At 40.2% G+C, this 20,525-nt stretch overlaps 1 protein-coding gene across 15 annotated transcripts in view; it reads right to left on the minus strand.

The window, feature by feature from the left end:
• The window catches only part of BLTP1 (bridge-like lipid transfer protein family member 1), a 312,192-nt gene that overhangs the window by 240,879 nt on the left and 50,788 nt on the right, over window positions 1–20,525 (minus strand). For 8 of the 15 annotated variants that reach the window (XM_061585184.1, XM_061585186.1, XM_061585189.1 and 5 more), the window contains exons 1-5: window positions 18,049–18,165; window positions 6,161–6,290; window positions 4,542–4,658; window positions 3,201–3,279; window positions 2,689–2,753 (exon numbers count right to left, since the gene is read on the minus strand). In XM_061585184.1, the coding sequence (XP_061441168.1) occupies window positions 2,689–2,753; window positions 3,201–3,279; window positions 4,542–4,658; window positions 6,161–6,260 (361 nt within the window). In that variant the 5' untranslated portion in view covers window positions 6,261–6,290; window positions 18,049–18,165. Of the gene's footprint in view, window positions 1–2,688; window positions 2,754–3,200; window positions 3,280–4,541; window positions 4,659–6,160; window positions 6,291–18,048; window positions 18,166–20,525 lie in introns of those variants that run through there. The other 7 variants (XM_061585180.1, XM_061585183.1, XM_061585181.1 and 4 more) reach the window with 2 other exon arrangements.

The following is a 20,525-nucleotide window of genomic DNA, read 5'->3' on the forward strand; positions in this document are numbered from 1 at the left end:
CCCATTCTCTTGACTGACATTTGTTTTAAACTGATTTTCATATTGTATTTTTAAATTGCTATAACCCACCCTGGAACCCTAAGGTTAAGAAATCATATAATAAATAAATAACAGGACTTTATGTGTATGATTTTTCCAACATGTGCTTGCAGAAAAAGGAAAAAAAGGAAACCATTTTCACTGTTCTTTATACATTAGACTGAAAAGTTTTACCACTACAGAACATCTCCAGGCATTATCAAAAGGCACACATCTCACCAACTGAGTGGCATCTTTTACTAGAACTATATAATCTCTGATAAATAATCTTCTCTCACATACTCTAGGTATCATTAAAAAGCTTACAAATATTCCTTCATTTGACCTATCTAGTGCAAATCAGATTGACAGGATGACACAATGAATTGCACTAGAAAAAGGTCAAACCATAAAGGTTTTAGAAACTCTACTAAGTAGAATAAAACTCAACAAAATGGTAACTATCCCTCTAGTTTTACCTCTTGTAGTAAAACTGATTTTTTTCCAACATATCATAGTAAAAGAGAAGGCTTAATACAATTCATAAATGCAGTATTCCAACTCATTGAGTCCACTGGTTTCAACTTGTCTATCCTGAGTATGACATAGCCAGACAGAATCCATTATGGTCATTTATAGAATCAGGATACATAAAAAAGAAGTGTATAGCCACCCCCCAACACAAAATGTAATGCAATCTCAAGTACACTAAACTTAACCACACACGTATTATTCTTTTCTGCTATGTAGTTGTTTTGAATCAGTTTGGCTTAGCAGTTGCAATTATCTTTTAAGATTATCTTTACTGTAATATTTTGCAGCCTGGCTGATTGAAATCCCTGTAATTGTATATTAGTTCCTCTCACACAATAGCCAATTTAACTAGAACATCAATATCACCTCTACAGCTTCTGAACAAACTCTCACCTGTGAGAGTATCACAATGGCTAGTGATACAAAAAGGTCATTGAACGTTTTTAATAATATCCACCCTTTCTCCAACTATCTTTAATATTGTCAATTAACAAGTGAATTGTCAATTAACAAGCAAGTGAATACATGTGCTTGGATGGTCCATTCATCACCAAATCCCTCACCACTGAATCTCATCACCAGTTACAAATAAACATGAGAGACAGAGAGACTGCTGTGGCAATACCAGACATGAGAACTCTGCATGAATTGTCAACATTTATATATTCTGCCTTTGCCTTCCATCAGCATCCAAATGAGTCTCAAATAAACATTTGGATTAGCAATAGATGTATACTCATGAGATTTGAGTGATAACTGCTTTAGGCTGAGGCATTTTAACAGAAGTGGCTAGTGAGGAGGGATGACGCTGTGGACCTGGCCTCTCAGCACTAGTGTCACTGCTGCATCCAGGGACGGAGTGGGAGGCACAGGCACAGTGGAGGAAGCACTAGATTGGCACTGCCAGTACAGGTGCACTACCTCAACATTGCCGTTGCCCTGTCCCAGTACACAGCAGCGATATAGTCGTGTCCCTCTCCAACAACTGCTCCCACATTTTACTAAATGACCCCAGTGCTGTGAAAGCTACTGTACATGCTGCTGGCTCCTCTTCCCTTCTCGTCCCTTTTTCCTGTTCTGTCCTGTCTTTTAGTTTGCGAGCCTGAGACTGTCTTGTTACTGAACTTACACAAACTGCTCCGGGAGTCCCTCTAGCTGAAGAATAGGGTAAAATTTTTATTATTGTTATTGTTGTTGTTGTTATTATTATACCCCACCTTTCTTTTTTCATGAAACCCAAGGCGGCTTAAAATGGTTCCCAAGCGATCTCCCATCCAGGCACTGACCAGACCTGACCCTGATGCATAGGCTGATTTTGTTATCAGCCAGTTCTCTTTTATTTGTTGCAACTCTGCTCCGGATGAGCTGGGATCTGATCAAGTTTGTGAAATGACCACTAGCTTTGACAAGCTTTAAAAGAGAGTTAGAAAAATTCATTATGGATAGCCTATCAATGGCTCTATAACTATTTGAAGACCTGTGAAACCTCTGAGTCCAAAGGTAGTATACCTCTGAATTTCAGCTGCTAGAAACAAACAGAGGGGGAAAGGAGCTGCTATCAATGACCCACTTGTAAAATTCCCAGAGGTACCCAACTAGCTACAGTATGGAAACAGAATGTGAAATTAGATGGAACTTTGGCCCAATCAGCAACACTCTTCTTATTCTACTTTCTTTTTAATTTGAAGCATTGCCAGAATGGCTGATGAATTAGCCTGTTTAAAACCCATTAGATAACCACGTTGTACTCCTTGTAAACTAGAATAGCTTATGCTATCATAGAAAAGAAGGCAGAACTTTATTAATTCCCAGGCACATTAGCCACTGGGAAATGATTAGAATATAAGACTAGAGAAGCACTAAAGGAAAAACTTAATTGAGCTCTAAATGGAAATACTGCAACTGATAAGAGCTGAGTTACTGAACAGGGCAGATTTGTGATAGTCAACGTTTAAAAGATTTACATTTACATAAGTGCAGCTCTGGTTGCGGGGTTTTGTTTTTTTTAGTATTCTTATAAATATTTAAGATTTCACTTTTACAATATCCAAACATTGTTTACTCAACCCATGTAGAATTCAACAGAAAATCCAGCAGCATGCCTCTCTAAATGTATTACTTTTGATGAAAACTTACCATGTTGCTTTTGTTTTGGATTGTACATCTTCCACCAACGAAATATAATAAATCCATCTTGGATTCTGAAAATATGTTTACACCATCAGAAATATTAAATACTAGTATTATTATATATAATGAATTTAAAAATTACTTCAAAACCATAAAAACTAGCAAACTGCCATTATGATTTTTAAAAATGTCTTTGTGGTCCCTCTTTTCAGAACCTTAAAAGGCACCATAGACTATCTGGCTCACTGTTATTCATCACCATTAATCTGCTAAACCCTGGGACGGGTAAAAATGAATGCTACCCACTGGGGATCTCGTGAGTGAGTGAGTGCCTTTATGAAGTCCTCGTATTTTTACAAAAGTGCATAGCTTTACCCTACTGTGGTAATGACCACTAGCTTGTACTGATGGTCAAAATTTGTGATTATCTAAACTATATTACAGCCTATCATTATACAAGGGGGACTAGGCATTTTAAAATAACCAGTTTGGAAACAAATGGTTAGCAAATTAAGTACCTGATAGACATGTCTTCTGTAATGTAATAGATTTCACGAAGCATGACTTTTCCAGATAGGACAGAGAACGAGAAGGAACCTATATTAAAAGCAAGATTTCTGATAAATCAGTCATCAACAATATTAACTGTGTGCACAACTTTTTCCTACTTTAGCAAGATTAAGGGTCAAGATCCCCCATGCAGGGGCTACACTGGAGGAACTCAAAGAAATTCACCTGCCGTTGACTTTAATGGGTAGGAAAGAAAAATATTGAAAAGAGCTAACCCTATGTTAACTGCATCACCCATGTCACCGCAACAAAGGATATGATGTAACTAGGGTTGTCAGGTTCAGGGCCTGAGACTGATCCTGTATCTTTAGGAGAAGAGAAAGTCAGCCAAGTGCAGGTGTTCTTGCAACACTGTAATGGGAAAAACCACAAGGTGGAATTCTCCCTTCCCCCTGCACAACTTTTAAAGATACAGAAGACCTCTTGGAGGCCGGGCCTGGCAACTAAGAGGTGTTTTGGATCTTTAAAAGTTGTGCAGGGGGAAGGGAGAATTCCACCTTGTGGTTTTTCCCATTACAGTGTTGCAAGAACACCTGCACTTGGCTGACTTTCTCTTCTCCTAAAGATACAGGATCAGTCTCAGGCCCTGAACCTGGCAACCCTAGATGTAACCCAGGACCAATCACAGCTCACCACCACCATCAATATATAAAACTAAGAGGATTGTGTGTGCTCTCTGCAGACATCCTGCCCAGGGAGTTATGTATGTACTGTATTGTATGGCCTCTCTCCTTCCCTTGGGTACTATGCTTATAAAACAGTGCTTGTGAGGTGCATAAAAGATTTGAATCCCTGTCTGTAAGAATAACTGAACTCGCACGGCAGTAGGGTCATTGCTGGCTGTGCCACTGAAGCACATGGAGTGGTTTGTTGCAGGATCATGGTGTGTGTTGTGACGTAGGGAATTTGTTGGGGACATGTCCTTGCAGTCATGAGTTCACTGCATGTCCCTCTCTGTTTGCTGCATGTCGGCCACATGTGGGCATAATTGCCAATGCAGTTTCTGATTGGTTGCCACTGACAGTGTTTCATATTCCATTTTTATATTTCCTGTTGTGCAATTTCCCATTCCCTTCTCCTCCCTGGCTGGGCACACATAGGATACCATGGTCGTTCTGCCATTGTAGCAGCCAAGGACCTCCCACCAAAGGTAATCTGATTATAAGATTTCTCTGCCTTCACACTGCAATGAAACTTAAAAGTGGATACCTTTGGCTAGATTGTGCACTCTATTACTAACACAATATTTTTTCACAGTAAAGCCAAGAACACTTGCCAAGAACACTTACCAATATGGATGTAGCCATTTTTATGTAATCTGTTAAGAACCAATGTTAAAATAAGGCCAATGTTCCGGGAATTGTAATAGGTTAGATAAATTATCCAGCCACAGGACAAAATTGTAGCTGCAAAAGAAATTGTCACACATTTTAGAACACTGTAAACATACTGTTATGAAAGATAGAACAACAATTTATTCAAAAACACAAAACACTGCTGCAGCATTTGGACCTATTCATTATGGCCCAGACACAGCGCTAAACTTTGCTCTGGACTTCCACCTCTGCTATAGACTCATCAGCCAGTTTTACACACAATAGTAAACCACTGTTTAGCATTTCATGTATCAGCCTTGGGCTCATATACTTCCTGCTCCTCTTCTCCTCAACACAGTTGCAAGGATACTGGAAACATCTGCTTCCATTTTCAACTTGCCATTTTTGTTATGACAAAACCAGAAATGTGTTTAGTGCTAACTATAGTTTACTGCAGATGTGAGAAACCTTTGGCCCTCCAGATGCTGCTGAACTACAACTCTCATCAGCCCCAGCACTATAGCCAATGTCCACGGATGATGAGAATTGAAGTTCAGCAACATCTGGAGGACCAAAGGTTCCCCACACCTAGTTTACTGAAACAAACCAGGATTATTAACGACAGCTTGAAGTTGGCTTGTTTTAATAAATCATACTGAACACTAACCATAATTTGTTCAGGTCCTGACATAAACAAACTACAGTTCAAAATGGAAGCAAATACTTCCTATCTCTTTATACTACACTGAAGGTGAGGGAAGGCGTGCATCTGCACATAACACTAAACTATAGTGTAGCATTATATGTGAACACCCATTACGTGTTCTTAGTCAAGCCACTATAGTTCAGCCTCTCTTCCCTATGTATAAAATGGAAGAGCAGTGAGATTGAATACAAAGTCAAGTACTTTGCAAATGAGAAGTGCTGTATAATAATCATGGTAGCAGTAGCAATGATACCAGATTTGTCTCAGGTACTGTTACAACATTGTGTTCCAAATTACAAACTGCCCCTCTGAGGTACTGACAATGCTTTGGATTAAGTATGTTGGCCTAGAGCCAATGAGTTGTGTTTGCAAATAGATAGAACTACTCAGGCAGATAAGCACTCAGTACTGATTTTGCTTCAGCAGCCCCCACAAAAAAAAAAGAGAGGGAAAAACCACTGCTCAGTAGTTTAAAAAACAATGAAGAGCTGCCATTTCAAAAACATAAGGAAAGCTTCAACTACATAACTGCATACACAACTACTTTGGATTCCAAGCAAAACTAATGATTTCGTTTTAGAAGAATTATTATTCAAGGTCTTCTAAGAAGGAACTAAAGAATTAACAGGCCCTTTACTGCTCCTTCTCCATGTCATTATACTAAATACTATAGTGGAAATGTATTTTTCTTTGATGGATATAAGATCAATAGCTGCTATTACATGGCTACACTCAAGTAGGGATTATCCAATTAAAACTGTTTTTAGTTAAGAGCCTTTCCAATTAACCATCGCAACATGTTTGTTCTAGATTTATGTATTTAAGATGGGGTATGTTAAAACACTGAAAAGTACATGAAATATTCAGCAAAACAAATGTTTCATACCAACAAGCAGCCAAACAACGTTGGAGTCATGTTCAGTAAGGAAATTTTCCAATTGAGTGATACTGGGAACAATGTTACTATCATTGATTCTTGGATCCATTGCTAGAATGTTGTAACAGGGCCTAGGTGACTGAATAGAGAAAAATTAACAGTTATTTTGCAAAGCAATACTGAAGTAGATTCACTCCTTATTACAAAACATATATACAGTGCACATATTTTCTCTTATATATATTTAGTGAGGTTCAAACAGTTTTAAATTTGAGGTGCAGTCTGATGCCATCCTTGTTTACTCTGAAACAAGTCCCACTATGTTCAATGGTACCTACTCCCATATAAGCATGCACAGAAAGTGCAATTACGTCTTTCTTACCTACTTATATCACATAACTACATCATAACTACATAATTATCAACCAGTAACAGTCCAAATAATTTCCTAGGTTTCCTCCATAGCATGCACGTAATCCATATATGTCTGTTCCAACATTCCAGCACAGCTGAGACCAAGAAAAAAATCAGAAAGGTGCTATGCATATACTAGCAGTCTTGATTTTCAATAGCAGAGGATTCTCTCCAGGGGCTAAGAACAAGTTTCATCCACATGTATTCTAGCAGTGTTCATCTCCATTGCCCACTTTATCATAATCCTAGGCGGAAATTTTTATCCCCTTTTTTAAACCTTTTAACGTTTTATTCAGATAGGGAAAAGATAACTATGCTTTTAATGTATGAATGTATTTACGTATCACTAGCGGTTGCCAATTTCACTATGGCAGCACAAAAAATGATGCCTTTGCTAAGAAAACCTCCCCTATGAATGAGTCATCCAAAGAAATGTAAATTATAAAGTGATTCGTATCAATGTATGTACGTATGTTTTGATATGTATTTTTGCACATGGCCTATGGCTAAGCATGCAATAAAGAATTGTAATTCATCTCTTTACTCTCTCCCTTTAAAAAGAAATGGTTTCCATTCAGTCCTATGGAGAAAGATAGATCACTGCGCTAGCATATACTGCTTCAAGCAACCACAAGCTTTGCCCACCACTTCTGACACTAGATGTCCTTGTCTCATTGATAGGGAGAAAGGAGTAGAATATTGCTCTGTACAATATATTGACAGCTGGTATAGCACAGTGGGAAGGAGAGCCTGGCTGGGAGTCCAGAGTCTGAGAGTTCAAATCCCCGCTCATGTCTCCTGGGTGTCAAGGGCCAGCTAAATATCACCCCCACAGTGAGTGGATCAGGGGTTACGTGCCCTGCCATCTGTGCAGCCGTGGGCAAGCTGCATAGTCCCAAGGAGCCCAGTTGCCCTCCAGCTGGCAGTTGCGGACAAGGAAGGGGCTGGCTTGTGCAGCTGTGGCAGGACTAGCCTCAGAGGGAGGCAATGGTAAACCCCCTCTGAATACCACTTATCATGAAAACCCTATTCATAGGGTCGCCATAAGTCGGGATCGACTTGAAGGCAGTCCATTTCCATTTTTTCCACAATATATTGAATATGCACATCACATATGCAGGTCCTTGTGATATACCAACACACACATACCCTGTCCATCATAATGAAAGGCATTATGCTAATGTCCAGAGGGCAGAAATGACAGTGGGCCCATTCACATGTCATGGTCTGAACTGGGGATTATTGTTTATTTTGCTCCAACAACTCACAACCAATAATCCAAGTACAAGCCCTGATTATAGTTTGTGAATTAATGGGAGCAAAACAATTCACAATTCCTTGTTTGCATGTAGTGCAAAGCATGGGGTTGTAGTTTGTTTCCTTCAGCCATGACCAGGGAGGAGCGAAAGAGCCCTCTTAGGCATATTCACTGTAATCAACTACAATTTACTGTGATGTGTGAATTAGGCCACTATCTGAAAACCTTCTAGAATACAAAAAAAAAATAAAAAAAATAGACTGCCTTCAATGGACAGCCTACTGGCTGAAAGATCAGATGTGCTTTCACTGTTGTCACTGCTGAGAGTTCTTTGGTCAGGTTCTCGGCATGAGATGGTTCTTTGGCTCGGAGTTCTGTTGCCTTTCCCATGCTAAATAACATTTACACTTTTTTCTCCAGAAAATAAAATAGTATGTCCTAACAACCAATGTTTCTCAAAATCACCTTTATGTACATTCTACACTCTGAAAGCATTCTAACCCTTTTGACCTCATTTTAATAATTAGGTGTGATTAGCAGGAAGTAGTACAATTAGCCCATTTTGTACATATAGCTGGAATTCCAGCAAGTTCTAGTTCTGGGATATTTTTGCATCAATTCAATTTCTCAGTAATGAAAACATTAGCTAAGCTCCCCCCCCCCCACTGTTCTATTTGGTCTCCTAACCAGAATTTCTTGAAATTACAGCATGAACGTATCTTTTCCCCCCAACTTGTTCTGACTTATTTGGGAGAACATAATCATTTAAAATAACCTGCCTAATCTCTCTCTCTCCCTCTCTCTCTCTCTCTCTTCAATGAAAAAGTGTTCCTGTGACCAAGCAGAGTATAAACCAAATTAGGGTCAGTTTCAAAATTCGGAAGCAAAACTCTAGAGGGATTATTAGTCTGCTGCACCTTAAGGACGAATAGATACGTTGTTCCATGTAAGCTTTTATACATTAGAACCCACTTTATAAAATTCATTGGATTAGGAAACTGCAAGTAGCAACGGGAGGAAGTGGTGAATACCACTACCTGTTCTGTATCCCTTTTCAAGTTTGACAACAAATGGCTTCTTGTTTCTGCCAAGTACATAAAAGTCACAATTGTTCATGGAAGAGCACCAAGCAGCCAATTAGTATCTAGAGCACCTCTCAAAGCCAGCAGGCACATGCTGCAGATGCTCACTCCTGCACAACATTGCAGCCCCCAAACAGGTAAGAGGTAGCACACATAACAAAAAGCAACTTCTGTTAAACCTTTAAAAGATGAGAGAGATGGGGTACAATACCACTTAGCAACTAAAGTTACCTGGAGTAAGTCTACTGAATTCAATAGGACTTATTTCTTAGTTGGCATGATTTGGATTGCACTCTTAAGGTATCAATTTGGCTAAGACCATAACTGGCTTATGTCGTTCTGCAAAGCACTTGGGGGGAGAGGGTTAGATAACAACATAAGAGCCTGCTGGATCAGACCAATGGCTATCAAGGTCAGCATTCTGTTCTTCCAGTCCCAACCAGTTGCCCATGGGAAGCCCGCAAGCAGGGCCTGAGAGCAAGGGCACTCTCCTGCAGTTTCCAGCAATTGGCATTTGTGAGCATACCACCTCCAATTATGGAGGCAGAGCGTAGCCATCATGGTTAGTAGCCACTGACAGCCTTATCCTCCATGAATTTGTCTAATCCTGTTTTAAAGCCATCCAAGTTGGTGGCCATCACTGCCTCCTGTGGAAGTAAATTCCATAATTTAACTATGCACTATGTGAAGAAGTACTTTTGTCTGTCCTGAATCTCCCAACATTCAGCTTCATTGGTTGTCCACGAGTTCTAGTGTTATGAGTGGAGAAAAACTTTTATCAATCCACTTTCTCTATGCCATGCACAATTTTATACATTACCTCTTACTCACTTTTTCTCTAAACTAAAAAGCCCCAAATGCTGCAACCTTTCCTCATGGGGGGGAGGGTCACTCCATCCTCTTGATCATTCTGAACCTTTTCCAGCTCTACAATGTCCTTTTAGAGATGAGGCAACCACAAGTGTACACAGCATTATGAGATCAACAATTTATTTTCAATACCTTTCCTAATGATCCCTAGCATGGAATTTTCCTTTTTCACAGATGCTCCACATTGGGTTGACATCTGCATCGAGCTATCGACACTACAGCACCAAGGTCTCACTCCTGGTCAGTCACCATCAGTTCAGACCCCATGTGCATATATATAAAATTACAATTTTTTTGCTCCAATATGTATAACTTTATGTTGGTTTACATTGAATTGCATTTGCCATTTTGCCACCCATTCACGCAGTTTGGAGCTCTCCTTTTGGAAAACAGTTTATTTTATAACAATAGTTTACAGTCTAACAGACATAATACAAGAAGCATATTCAGGTACCAAATCTTTCATACTATAACTGTGACATAATGGCTGGGTTCATGTATACAGCCCTTTCTCTTCTCCCTTTGAGATATGTCTGAATGAATTGAGTTTTCAGTTGACTGTCATTTTGTGTTTTATCCAAACTGAGAAACTATGGTTTCCAGCTTCAAAACAAGTCAGGCCTTAAGGCCATACGGGATGTGGTGTTTCTCACGTAGTTGGTCCTGTATAGTTGTTTCTTTTAAGTGTTCACAGTGGGTCCAAGCTGGATCAGGAGTGTGATATGGTAGGGATGCTTTGGTTCTTTGCTCCCACCAAGGTGCCATTCAGTATCAGAACCCAACTGCCTTGCACTTGCTATTCACAACAGGAGGAAAGCTCTAAAAAGCTTTGTGCCATATTGCCAACTAACTTTGGGAGTGTAAAGGAAAGTTTGGAGGTTCCATGGAGCTTCTTCCTAAAGGGAACCATTCAGAACTGGAAGCTTTCAAGCATACACATTTTCCAGACAACAGCCTATGTATTCAGAGAAAGTGTGTGAGTTTCATAGCTATAGGTTACAGTCTTTTGCAATTAAGCTTTCAAAGACCCAAATGCACATATTAAAGACACATATTGGCCTGACTGCATAGGAAGTCTGGACACCAGTGCAGCTCATTCCTGGTGATCATACGTGCAAACAAAGTGATTTTCTGTGGGCCTCTGTGTGAGAACACTTAGAAAAATGTGAATGCATGTGCACCCTCTGGATCACAACCATGAACAGTTCCATCATGGAAATATTATGCAACAACATTTTTATGAGAAAAGCCTTTAGCTGGCACAGTTTTTAAAATCTTAATGCAATTTAGGTCACAAACTATGCAACAGCTGAAGAATTTCAAACTAAGAGGATGAACTAATGTTTGGTGGGTGTAATAAAAGTAATAAAGATGTAGGGTGTACACATAAATTAAAACACAAACAGCATAGAATTGTCCTTTAATTGGATATAAATCCATGACTAATCTATCTCTAGAACTCATTTCAATGTGAAAACTCTTACATATAGCATAGTTGGTGATTTAAACATTAGTAGGAAGACATCAAAAATTATTAAAATGGAGAACTTTTCAATTTAGCCCTAAATATATGGAATGTCACAACATATACATTTACTATGAAGTGAGACTTTTTAAATCTTTAGGACAACAACAATCAAGTAAACAACTCATCCTAGCGTGCTTCTAGACCAGCCTTTCCCAACCGGTGTTGGACCACAACTCCCATCAGCCTCAGCCATTGGCAATGCTGGCTGAGGCTGATGGGAGCTGTGGTCCAACAACCGCAGGAGGCACACTGGTTGGGAAAGGCTGTTCTAGACTGTCACTATTTTCAGGTGGAATTCAATCACATACCAGCAAATTCAGGTTGTGCAATTATAGTTGATTGGGAGGTCTTGTGCAACAAGTCCGCTTCCTCAAAAGATCAGATTTTTTGTGATAAGGAAAGTGATAAAAAATGCACTGGAAAGTGTGGGATAACTCTTGCTTGGACACAACATCATCTAACATCCCCATAAACAAATCAGAATGAATGCTCATTAAATAGCCAGTGCTTAAGCTCAATAAATAGGATGTTGCCATATGCCTATTCTAAAAAAAAGCTCTTCAACTGTGAAGAGGCTGAGAGAATATACTTAACGATATAGACTACAGACAGCCACTAAAGAAATCATATTTAAAATTCTAGCATGTTTGATTTATATGTTTACATAATACAACAGGCCCACTTCTTTAAAATGCCATAAAGCTCCAAGTTTATTAAAATTATACAAATATATTTTCAGTCTTTTCATACTTAATAATAATGATAGCTAAGTTTTCTGTGTCTGCAGTTTGTTCATTTAGGCATTTCCAAAAGTTTATTTTCTCTCACATGGTATTTTAAAGAGACTTCATAGTACTTGACATTTGTGTGTTTTTGTTTGCTTCCTTTTTCCATCATGAACAATATTAAGCCTAGGTCTGAGAGAAAATGTCTGTTTGTTTAGCTGTGCAAGGGACAGTAGAGGAAGCAGTGTTTGTTATCTTGGCAAAGGTATTGCCTTAGAGGCCAAGATGTAGGACATTTTAGAACTCCAAAAATATTTACTGCCATGTTAGGTAACAATATAATTTAAAATAAACTTCTTTTACTGCTGCAGTTGTATTATCAAAACTGAAAAATAAAATATATTGTATGCCAAGTAATTTCAAATAATATATGGAAATGAATGGATTAATTGTGCCTACAACTAATATTATCTTAATTGTGCCTACAACTAAATCTATTTTTAAAAAACAATATGTTTTTAACCTTTTTAAGATATCTTCAAAGCTTTTAAAAAAATGTTTTTAAAGTCTATTTTTATGATGTTTTAAAGTGTTTTTAGTGCTTTTGTTTGCCGCCCTGGGCTCTTGCTGGGAGGAAGGACGGGATATAAATTAAATAATAAATAAATAAATAATATAAAATTTAATATTAATCTGGAATACATGTAAGGATATGTAGGACAAAAAGCAATAAGCTCTTTCAACACCAACACATTCATTATCATCCCAGCACCTACATGGATTCTTGTGTTTTGGTGCAACTCACAACAATCTTCTCTTATTTTCTGTTGCCCCAAATATCACCGCATTTGCTGAAATTATTTTTAGAGATCTTCAATCTATCTGATATTTCACTATCTAGGTTACTTTACTGTCAATCACAAAACCAGAAATCTCACTGCTTGCCCCTGACTCCTGATAATTTATAAATAGCATAGTTCAAAGAAAGGTACCAAATCATAATAAAGGTGCAAAATCTCTCCCACATCTCATGTTTTCTGAATTTACTCAGAAGGCTTTGGTAAAGAGCTTTGTCAAAAGCTGTCCAAAAGTTCAGCCATACAATTCCAGCCCAGCCTGCATGTTTGTTAACTCTCAAATAATATAGAACATAATGCTTTAACAGGTCAACTAGTTCTAAGATTCATCCTTTACCACCTGTACTTCACACAGTTCTTCAAAGCTGCATGTACCCTGTGGGGGAGGCAGAAGGAAAGAAGCCCAAGTGATGGAGCTTGTACAGTCAGCTCCTGAAGAGACCACCAACAGTCTGAGAGTCCAGGAAGGCAGCACCTCCTTCATTTCTCAGATGTTACTCAAGATACCTTTTACCTGTGGCATAGTCAATTCAGAAACTGAAGCTTTGTGTTTAAGTACAGATTCCAGTACTCCGTGGCGCAGAGTGGTAAGCAGCAGTAATGCAGCCGAAGCTCTGCTCACGGCCGGAGTTCGATTCCAACGGAAGGAGGAAGTCGAATCTCCGGTAAAAGGGGTCGAGGTCCACTCAGCCTTCCATCCATCTGTGGTCGGTAAGATGAGTACCCGGCATATGCTGGGGGGTAAAGAAAGGCCGGGGAAGGAACTGGCAATCCCACCCCATATATACAGTCTGCCTAGTAAACATCGCAAGATGTCACCCTAAGAGTCGGAAATGACTCGCACTACAAGTGCGAGGACACCTTTACCTTTACTTTTCCATTTTTTTGCACCTCATTATAACAACGTGGCAGTCACGTTGGATCGAGCATACCATTGCATTAAATTTATTATTCCAGATCAGCCTTCTCTACTCTGGTGCCCTCAGCACGTTTTAGGCTACTTCCATCTGTGTCAGCCACCATAATCAATGGTCAGGGATGATGGGAATTATAGTCTGAAACATACAGAGGGCAGAGACTGGAGAAGGCTGTACTAGATTATATGTACCAGATTTTATTAACCTCAAGCATCATAGTCCTTTTGTTCTGCTTTGATCTTCCATTCTCAGCAAACACATGCTGCTATTTCGGTTTTTAGAGTTTTCAGAGTGAATTAGACAATATACAGCCTGATGTACAGCAGACTGAGACTCAGAACCCAAGACAAGTCTACCCATTTCTAGTAAAAAGTGCGTCTAAGATTAAAATGTCCTCAAAATCCAACTTGTCTTGAAGCAAGAGGAGAAGCCTGCACCAGGGAGTTCATACATCAGCTCCTGAATAGATAATCGATGGTCAGCTATTTCCTTATTCTGTTTTCTATCTCCCCACCCCCACCCCTGCCCACAATTGTAAATGACCTTGCAATGATAGAAAGGCTGTATATAGATGCAATAAAGGAAGTGAAGATTCCCCTCCATAACCCATGAACTTCCCATTTAACACTTATCTCAAGGGACTCTCGAACTCCATCACCATAACCCCCATGAAGACAGGAACAAGCTATTAGAGCTTCCCAACCACACCAAAGAGAGACAGATGTTTCATCTCACAAACAGGAGATAAAGAGATCTCAAGCAAGAATAACAAGACATATGGATCCTGGAAAAGCAAAGAGCTGGCCAAAAGGCAGTTGCTTCACTGATCCCCAGAGCTGATAATCAACACTAAGAATTACACATGCATGCATGCATGCATGCATGTGGAGGATAGCCCAGATTCAGGATACACATTCAAGAAGCACCATTCTATGCACATTTACTCATAGCAAAGTTTCCACTTAGTTCAACAGCCCTTAGTTACATATAAACAAGAATAAGATTGCAACCTTGATATGGATTTGTTTTCTCTTAGCCTCATTTAAAAGCTGTCAGGAGAACTTGGAGTATGTTGTGCCAAAGAAGATTACAAGCAGACAGATAGTGGGTGGTTTCATTAGATCAAAAGATACACTAGATACTGCAGATGAGGAGCTCATACACCCATAGAAATTAGTTGCATCTTTCCCATGGGAGTATCTTATACTTTCTAAACTAATGCTGAAAGAAGCAAGTAAAGTTGGCCTTAAAAAATACAAATGAATTAACCTGCTGATGCTGTGTAAAACAGCAAAAGAAACTGGATCTTGCCGTTGTTAGCCTTAGTCAGAAAAGTCTGAATGTTGGCATTTGCAGGAGCACAAGGGGAAAGCAGCCACTTTCACTACTACTTCTGTCCTGGAAAAGTGATGAAACTAAAGTTCATTCCTCACACAAAACGATCTGTCACAAACAAAAGACATTCCCTTTCGTAAACTTCTTCATTTGCAGCAAATATCGCAAAAAGAAATGCAATGCAAAACAATTTCCAGAGGAGGCAGCTATGTTACTCAGTTGCAGTAAAAAAATTAAAAAAACTTAAGCATTTTAGAGACTAACAAACATACAGTGCAATCTGATGCATGTTAGAAGTATGACTCATCCAGATCAAAGGGACTTAGTCCCAGCTAAGTGTGGCCATTGCAGCCTTACCAATGTATATAAGTCTTCCTGGACTAGAGCCCATTTTGTTGAGATCCAAACCAAAAAAATGGAACCCATTGTTTATGACCAGTCGTTATGGATTGGTGCGTGTTAATTCAAAGCTCATCATTAGTAACATCCATGGGAATAAAACATTTGCTGAACTAAAAGTCTATGCCACTTGATTGTTAACTTATGAAAAAATGGAAACTGATTGCCTTCCGACTTATGGCTACCCTATGAATAGGGTTTTCATGGTAAGCGGTATTCAGAGGTGGTTTACCATTGCCTTCCTCTGAGGCTGAGAGGCAGTGACTGGCTCAAGGTCACCCAGTGAGCTTCATGGTTGTGTGGGGATTTGAACCCTGGTCTCCCAAGTCATAGTCCAACACTCTAACCAGTAGCCCACGCTGGCTCTCAATTAACTTATAGATGAGGTTATTTTTACTACCTAAACCAGCTGCCAGGTTTATGCTCAAGGTAGCGCTACATGTCTCAAACTGTATGCTATTGTGCCACAAGAGGGGCTGAAGTGTCCATGCCAGTACAATCCTAGGCTTAGGTAAACAGAAAGAAATCCCACTGAGCTGAATGAGGCTTACTCCCAAGTACATGTGCGCAGGATTTCAGCTGTAAAAATCAATACTACTATATTCTAGACATACATATTAACTAGAGAATAAGCCTCACTAAACTTAGAACTTCTGAGAAAACAATGCATGCCTCCTTCTTTGATACATTGGCCACTCTTGTTGCATTCATAATGGGAAGATACTATGAAGCATTGATTCCACTTTTCTGTCATCTTATGGGAGTCATAAGACCCCAAGAGTAACGATTCACTATGATTCTCTAATGCAACCATAGCTGACAGTCAAGAGAATCCCAGAAGACATGGTCCCATCCCCTAATCCTGCGTAAATGGGCAAAGGGAAGAGTGGAACATCAAGAAACTTAACTGGACTATCTTTGCAGTTCCAAGTATGCCAGCCCATTGTTCTGGGAGATTATCAAGGAATATGTACACATATGTACATGCACATATATAGAATGAAGTGTGCACCAAAATTTTAGTAAGAAGGGCATCCAATTCATTAGAAGTCCAAGAAAGACTGACATACTGCTTTTACCGTAATATGTGAAAACACCTTTGACTCCATCATTCATGAAGTCATTTTTATATTCAATACAGCTTTTTATTTGACTGATGGCCATGAAGGAGATGGATCTACATTAAAGCATGCATTTGGGACACCTGAGAATAAACATATTGTACTTAAGGTATGTAATAGGTAGAGAAGTAGAGGCATAAATGGGAACATTTACAGTGGATGAAGTTGCATCTTATGCACACACATACAGACTGAGACTCAAAGATTCTTAGATTATAATTAAGCTACTTTTACTTTTGTTTCACTGTAAGCAGAACTTTGATCCTGGAAGAGAAATAATTACGTACCCACAACTATTCCATGCTTAACATAACTAACAGGAGATACTATAACCCATTTCACAGCCAGTGTCCATACTTAATATCACAACTGAGATCTATTACCCCTTAATATTCATTTTAATTACTCTGCTCTACTGACAATCAAAGTGCTTAAAGAGTGCTGGGAAAAAAGAATTTGTTTTATACTTTAATAATTCAGGTTGGAATCATTACTTATTTTGAGAGCATGAAGTGTTTTATATGTGTTACTAAAAGGCTACAATCCTATGTAATAAGTCCCACTGAACAGGCCATGATTTACCTTCAGGTAAATATACACAGAATTCCATTGTTTGGCTGCAATTCTAAACACATTTATTGGGGAGTAAACCACATTGAACACAGTGGGAACTACATCCAAGTAAACACGCAAAGCATCGCTCCCTACTTTTAACTCATACATAGAACAATGATGTCAGCTTGCGTGTTGCGTTTATTATTATGAATACAGAACGGCCCATTTTTCAGGAACAATTTTATTGTACAACAGCGTAGTATTGAACAAAGGAGCACTAGTTGGTGGAAGATGGGGAGGACGGCAGGGAAATCCACACCTTTCCCCGAATTGTGAATGCAAAGTGTCGATCAGGTGTGTTAAGGGGCAAAGAGAACGGGGAGGGGATCTTGGCTAGACACCCAGGTAAAGGAGGAGCCCCAAGAGAAGCGCCACTGCTTCAGGAGAAGCGGGAGAAACTGAAGACCCAAACTGAGAGCCAAGGTGCTTAAACCACGCAGTCCCTGGATGGTTGGCTTCTTCGACATCGCTTCTTTAGAGGGTCATTAAATAATGGATGCGCCTGACAGAGAAGCACAGGAATACCGCCGGCGACAACACCGCCTCTTTTGCTCGGGCATCCACAGAGCGCTTGCTCTGAGGGACCGTCCCCATTACTCCAAAGAGAGCCTTATCTGTTAGGGCAGGCCTGGAGCCCCTCACAGACCCCTCTTCCTCGGAAGGAGCCCTGACACCTTGCCTATCTGCCTGCCTAACTGCTGAGCGGACTCCTACTAGCAAGCCAACGTCACAAAACCCGCAGCCCACATAACCGCGCAACCCATCTCCCCACTTACCCCATTGTCCGGTATTTACATCTAACCCCCCTGTCAGCTTCTGTACTACGAACCCGGAAACCGGCGCCGCCTCCACCTCTGCCGCAAACACCGGTGGGCTCCACCTATCCTTCCTCAGAGCCATCCTGCCAATCACGGGGCACAACCAATACTCGCCGACCAATGCAAACAGACCGCAGCCGGAAGAAGGGGGTGGCAAAATATGGTTGCTAGCCAATGTGGAATACGGAAGCCTTAAAGCGGCTCCTTTTTACAGAGTTGGAAAATGAAGATTATAGATGTATAAGTAGACTCGTGCACAGCGATTGGCTTCTGGGTGCATTTAGAAATTTTTATATTACGCTTTTGACATAGCCGAAAAGCTCAGCACGTCCGAACGCATGCACGAGTCAATGGAATTGAGCGTTTGATGTGTGCTGGGAGGAGGTCTCAGGCAAAATTTGATTAGAGTGATGCATGTGAGGCGAATTTTGTGTGCGGATTATTTTTCGGGCTGGAAATCCAACCTAGCTACAAACGGTAAGCCTCAGGAAGAGCGGCACAAATAGCGATGTATAACGCATTAATTAAAGCAAAGGAGACCCTGTTAAGCCATAAGTAAAAATCCCAACATCCACAGCCAGGCAATACCTTTATTAGGATCCAACAAAATATCACAAAATGCTAGCAAGCTTTCAAATTATTCAGCACTCATAACCACTGCTTAACATTCAGACTGATGGAGAGATCTGGAAGATGGTCCAGAAATGACAGCTAGTACAGAATGTAGCAGCCAGATTGTTGACCGGGATAAGTTGGTCCAGACAAATAAGACCAATTCTGGCACGGCTTCACTGCCTACCAATTAATTTCTGAGCTCAATTTAAAGTGCTGGTTTCTTTGTGTGCCAGCTTTTGGAGTTGGACATCACTGGATCAGACTGTTAAGGGGCCACGTGGAGAGCAAGGTCAAGGTCAGTATGGATAAGGGCTTTATGGCAGCCGCCCCATGGCTTCTTCCATACAGGAGTTGGCACCCAGCAACAGGCTATGGACAGCCAGTGGGCGAGGTGGGGGTTGTTATTGAGGGATTGAGCCACCATCACACACTCCCGGTTGGGCTGTTTACTTAGAGCTCTGGGGGCGGGGGGAACCTGCAACCCAGCAACTAACCCCTCCTTTTAGGCAGCCACCCTCGCCTCCCCTTCCAGCTTTAACTGGAGTGTCCATTATATCCAGAAGGCTCCAAAATGCTCTGCAATCAGAGAAGGTAGGGCTTCCCCCTAAAGCATTTGGGAAGGCAAGGGCCCATTTAAAAACAAACATTCAAGGGCCATCTCTTCCCATATGAACTGACCCGGTCCCTGTATTCAACATCAGAGGCCCTTCTTTGTGTGCCCCTTCTACGGGAGGCTGTATATAGACTGAAAATAGGAGTGGTAGTACTTATTTAGTGATAGTGTAGAAATCTGGCAACTTTGTATGAGGATTTGATGGTAGGAAAATACATTTGCTGCACCCCTGAGGCCATGGTAAAGTAGATTTGCTGCACCTTAAGGCTGCACTAAAATTACATGAAAAGGTTTCACAGATGTCACCCAAGGATGCCATTATTTAGGACAGGGAGGGAATGATCCTAAATGTACCAAACCTAATATTTCCATGCTTCATCATGAGCAACCATGGGCTTATCCACATGGGAGGATTTCTTTGTAGCAAATACAGTGCTTTTACTGTTGTATTAAATTTGCAAGGTCCACACTTTGTGCTCAATGGTAGCTTCAAATCCATTGTTATCCATTCACACATTCTGGGATGGATTAGTGTAGCTGTTTCCTTGTGGCCCTGCCCTCTAATTTTACATGTTTACTCCCTCCAGTTGCTCAGTTACTGGGCAAGTGCAAATATTTTTGACCTGTGCAGTATTTCTACTCCTTCCCACCCCCACCACTTCCTGAAGTTTGGGGGTTGAAAAGAAGATAGCTCACAGGCACCTTCTTATCTCCCCTGCCCCTTGCATTTTTCCTGGTGGAAAAACAAATCAACATAATATCAATATTTTAAATAAAATATCAATATTGATATTTTCTCAAAATGTCAATATTAATATCAATATTTCTGATGCAACATTTTTTTTAATCCACTTTAGATTTTTTTAGGAGAAAAAATCAGAAACCAGGCCTGCAGAGATGTTACTTCAAAATTCTCTCTGCAAAGATAAGAGAATATGAGAAAGAATGATAAAATTCATTGGCAATTCCCATTGCTAGCTACAAGGAAGGAAGGAAGTTTACTCAGGAAGAAAGGGAGGAAAGAAGGGAGGGCTGCAGCAAACTACGAAGGGGGGAGGACAGAACAGTCAGAAGTTGCTAGATAAACCACCAGAAACAAAATGGAATTCATGGGAGAGCTAGTGGGCGGAGAAAGTGACGATTCACCCGCCTGCTAAAAACCATCTAAGCAAACCGTCTGCAAAGATGAGTGGAGCGGAGTGGAGCT

The sequence above is a fragment of the Rhineura floridana genome, chromosome 9, assembly GCF_030035675.1.
Source record: "Rhineura floridana isolate rRhiFlo1 chromosome 9, rRhiFlo1.hap2, whole genome shotgun sequence".
NCBI classification, from domain to species: domain Eukaryota; kingdom Metazoa; phylum Chordata; class Lepidosauria; order Squamata; family Rhineuridae; genus Rhineura; species Rhineura floridana.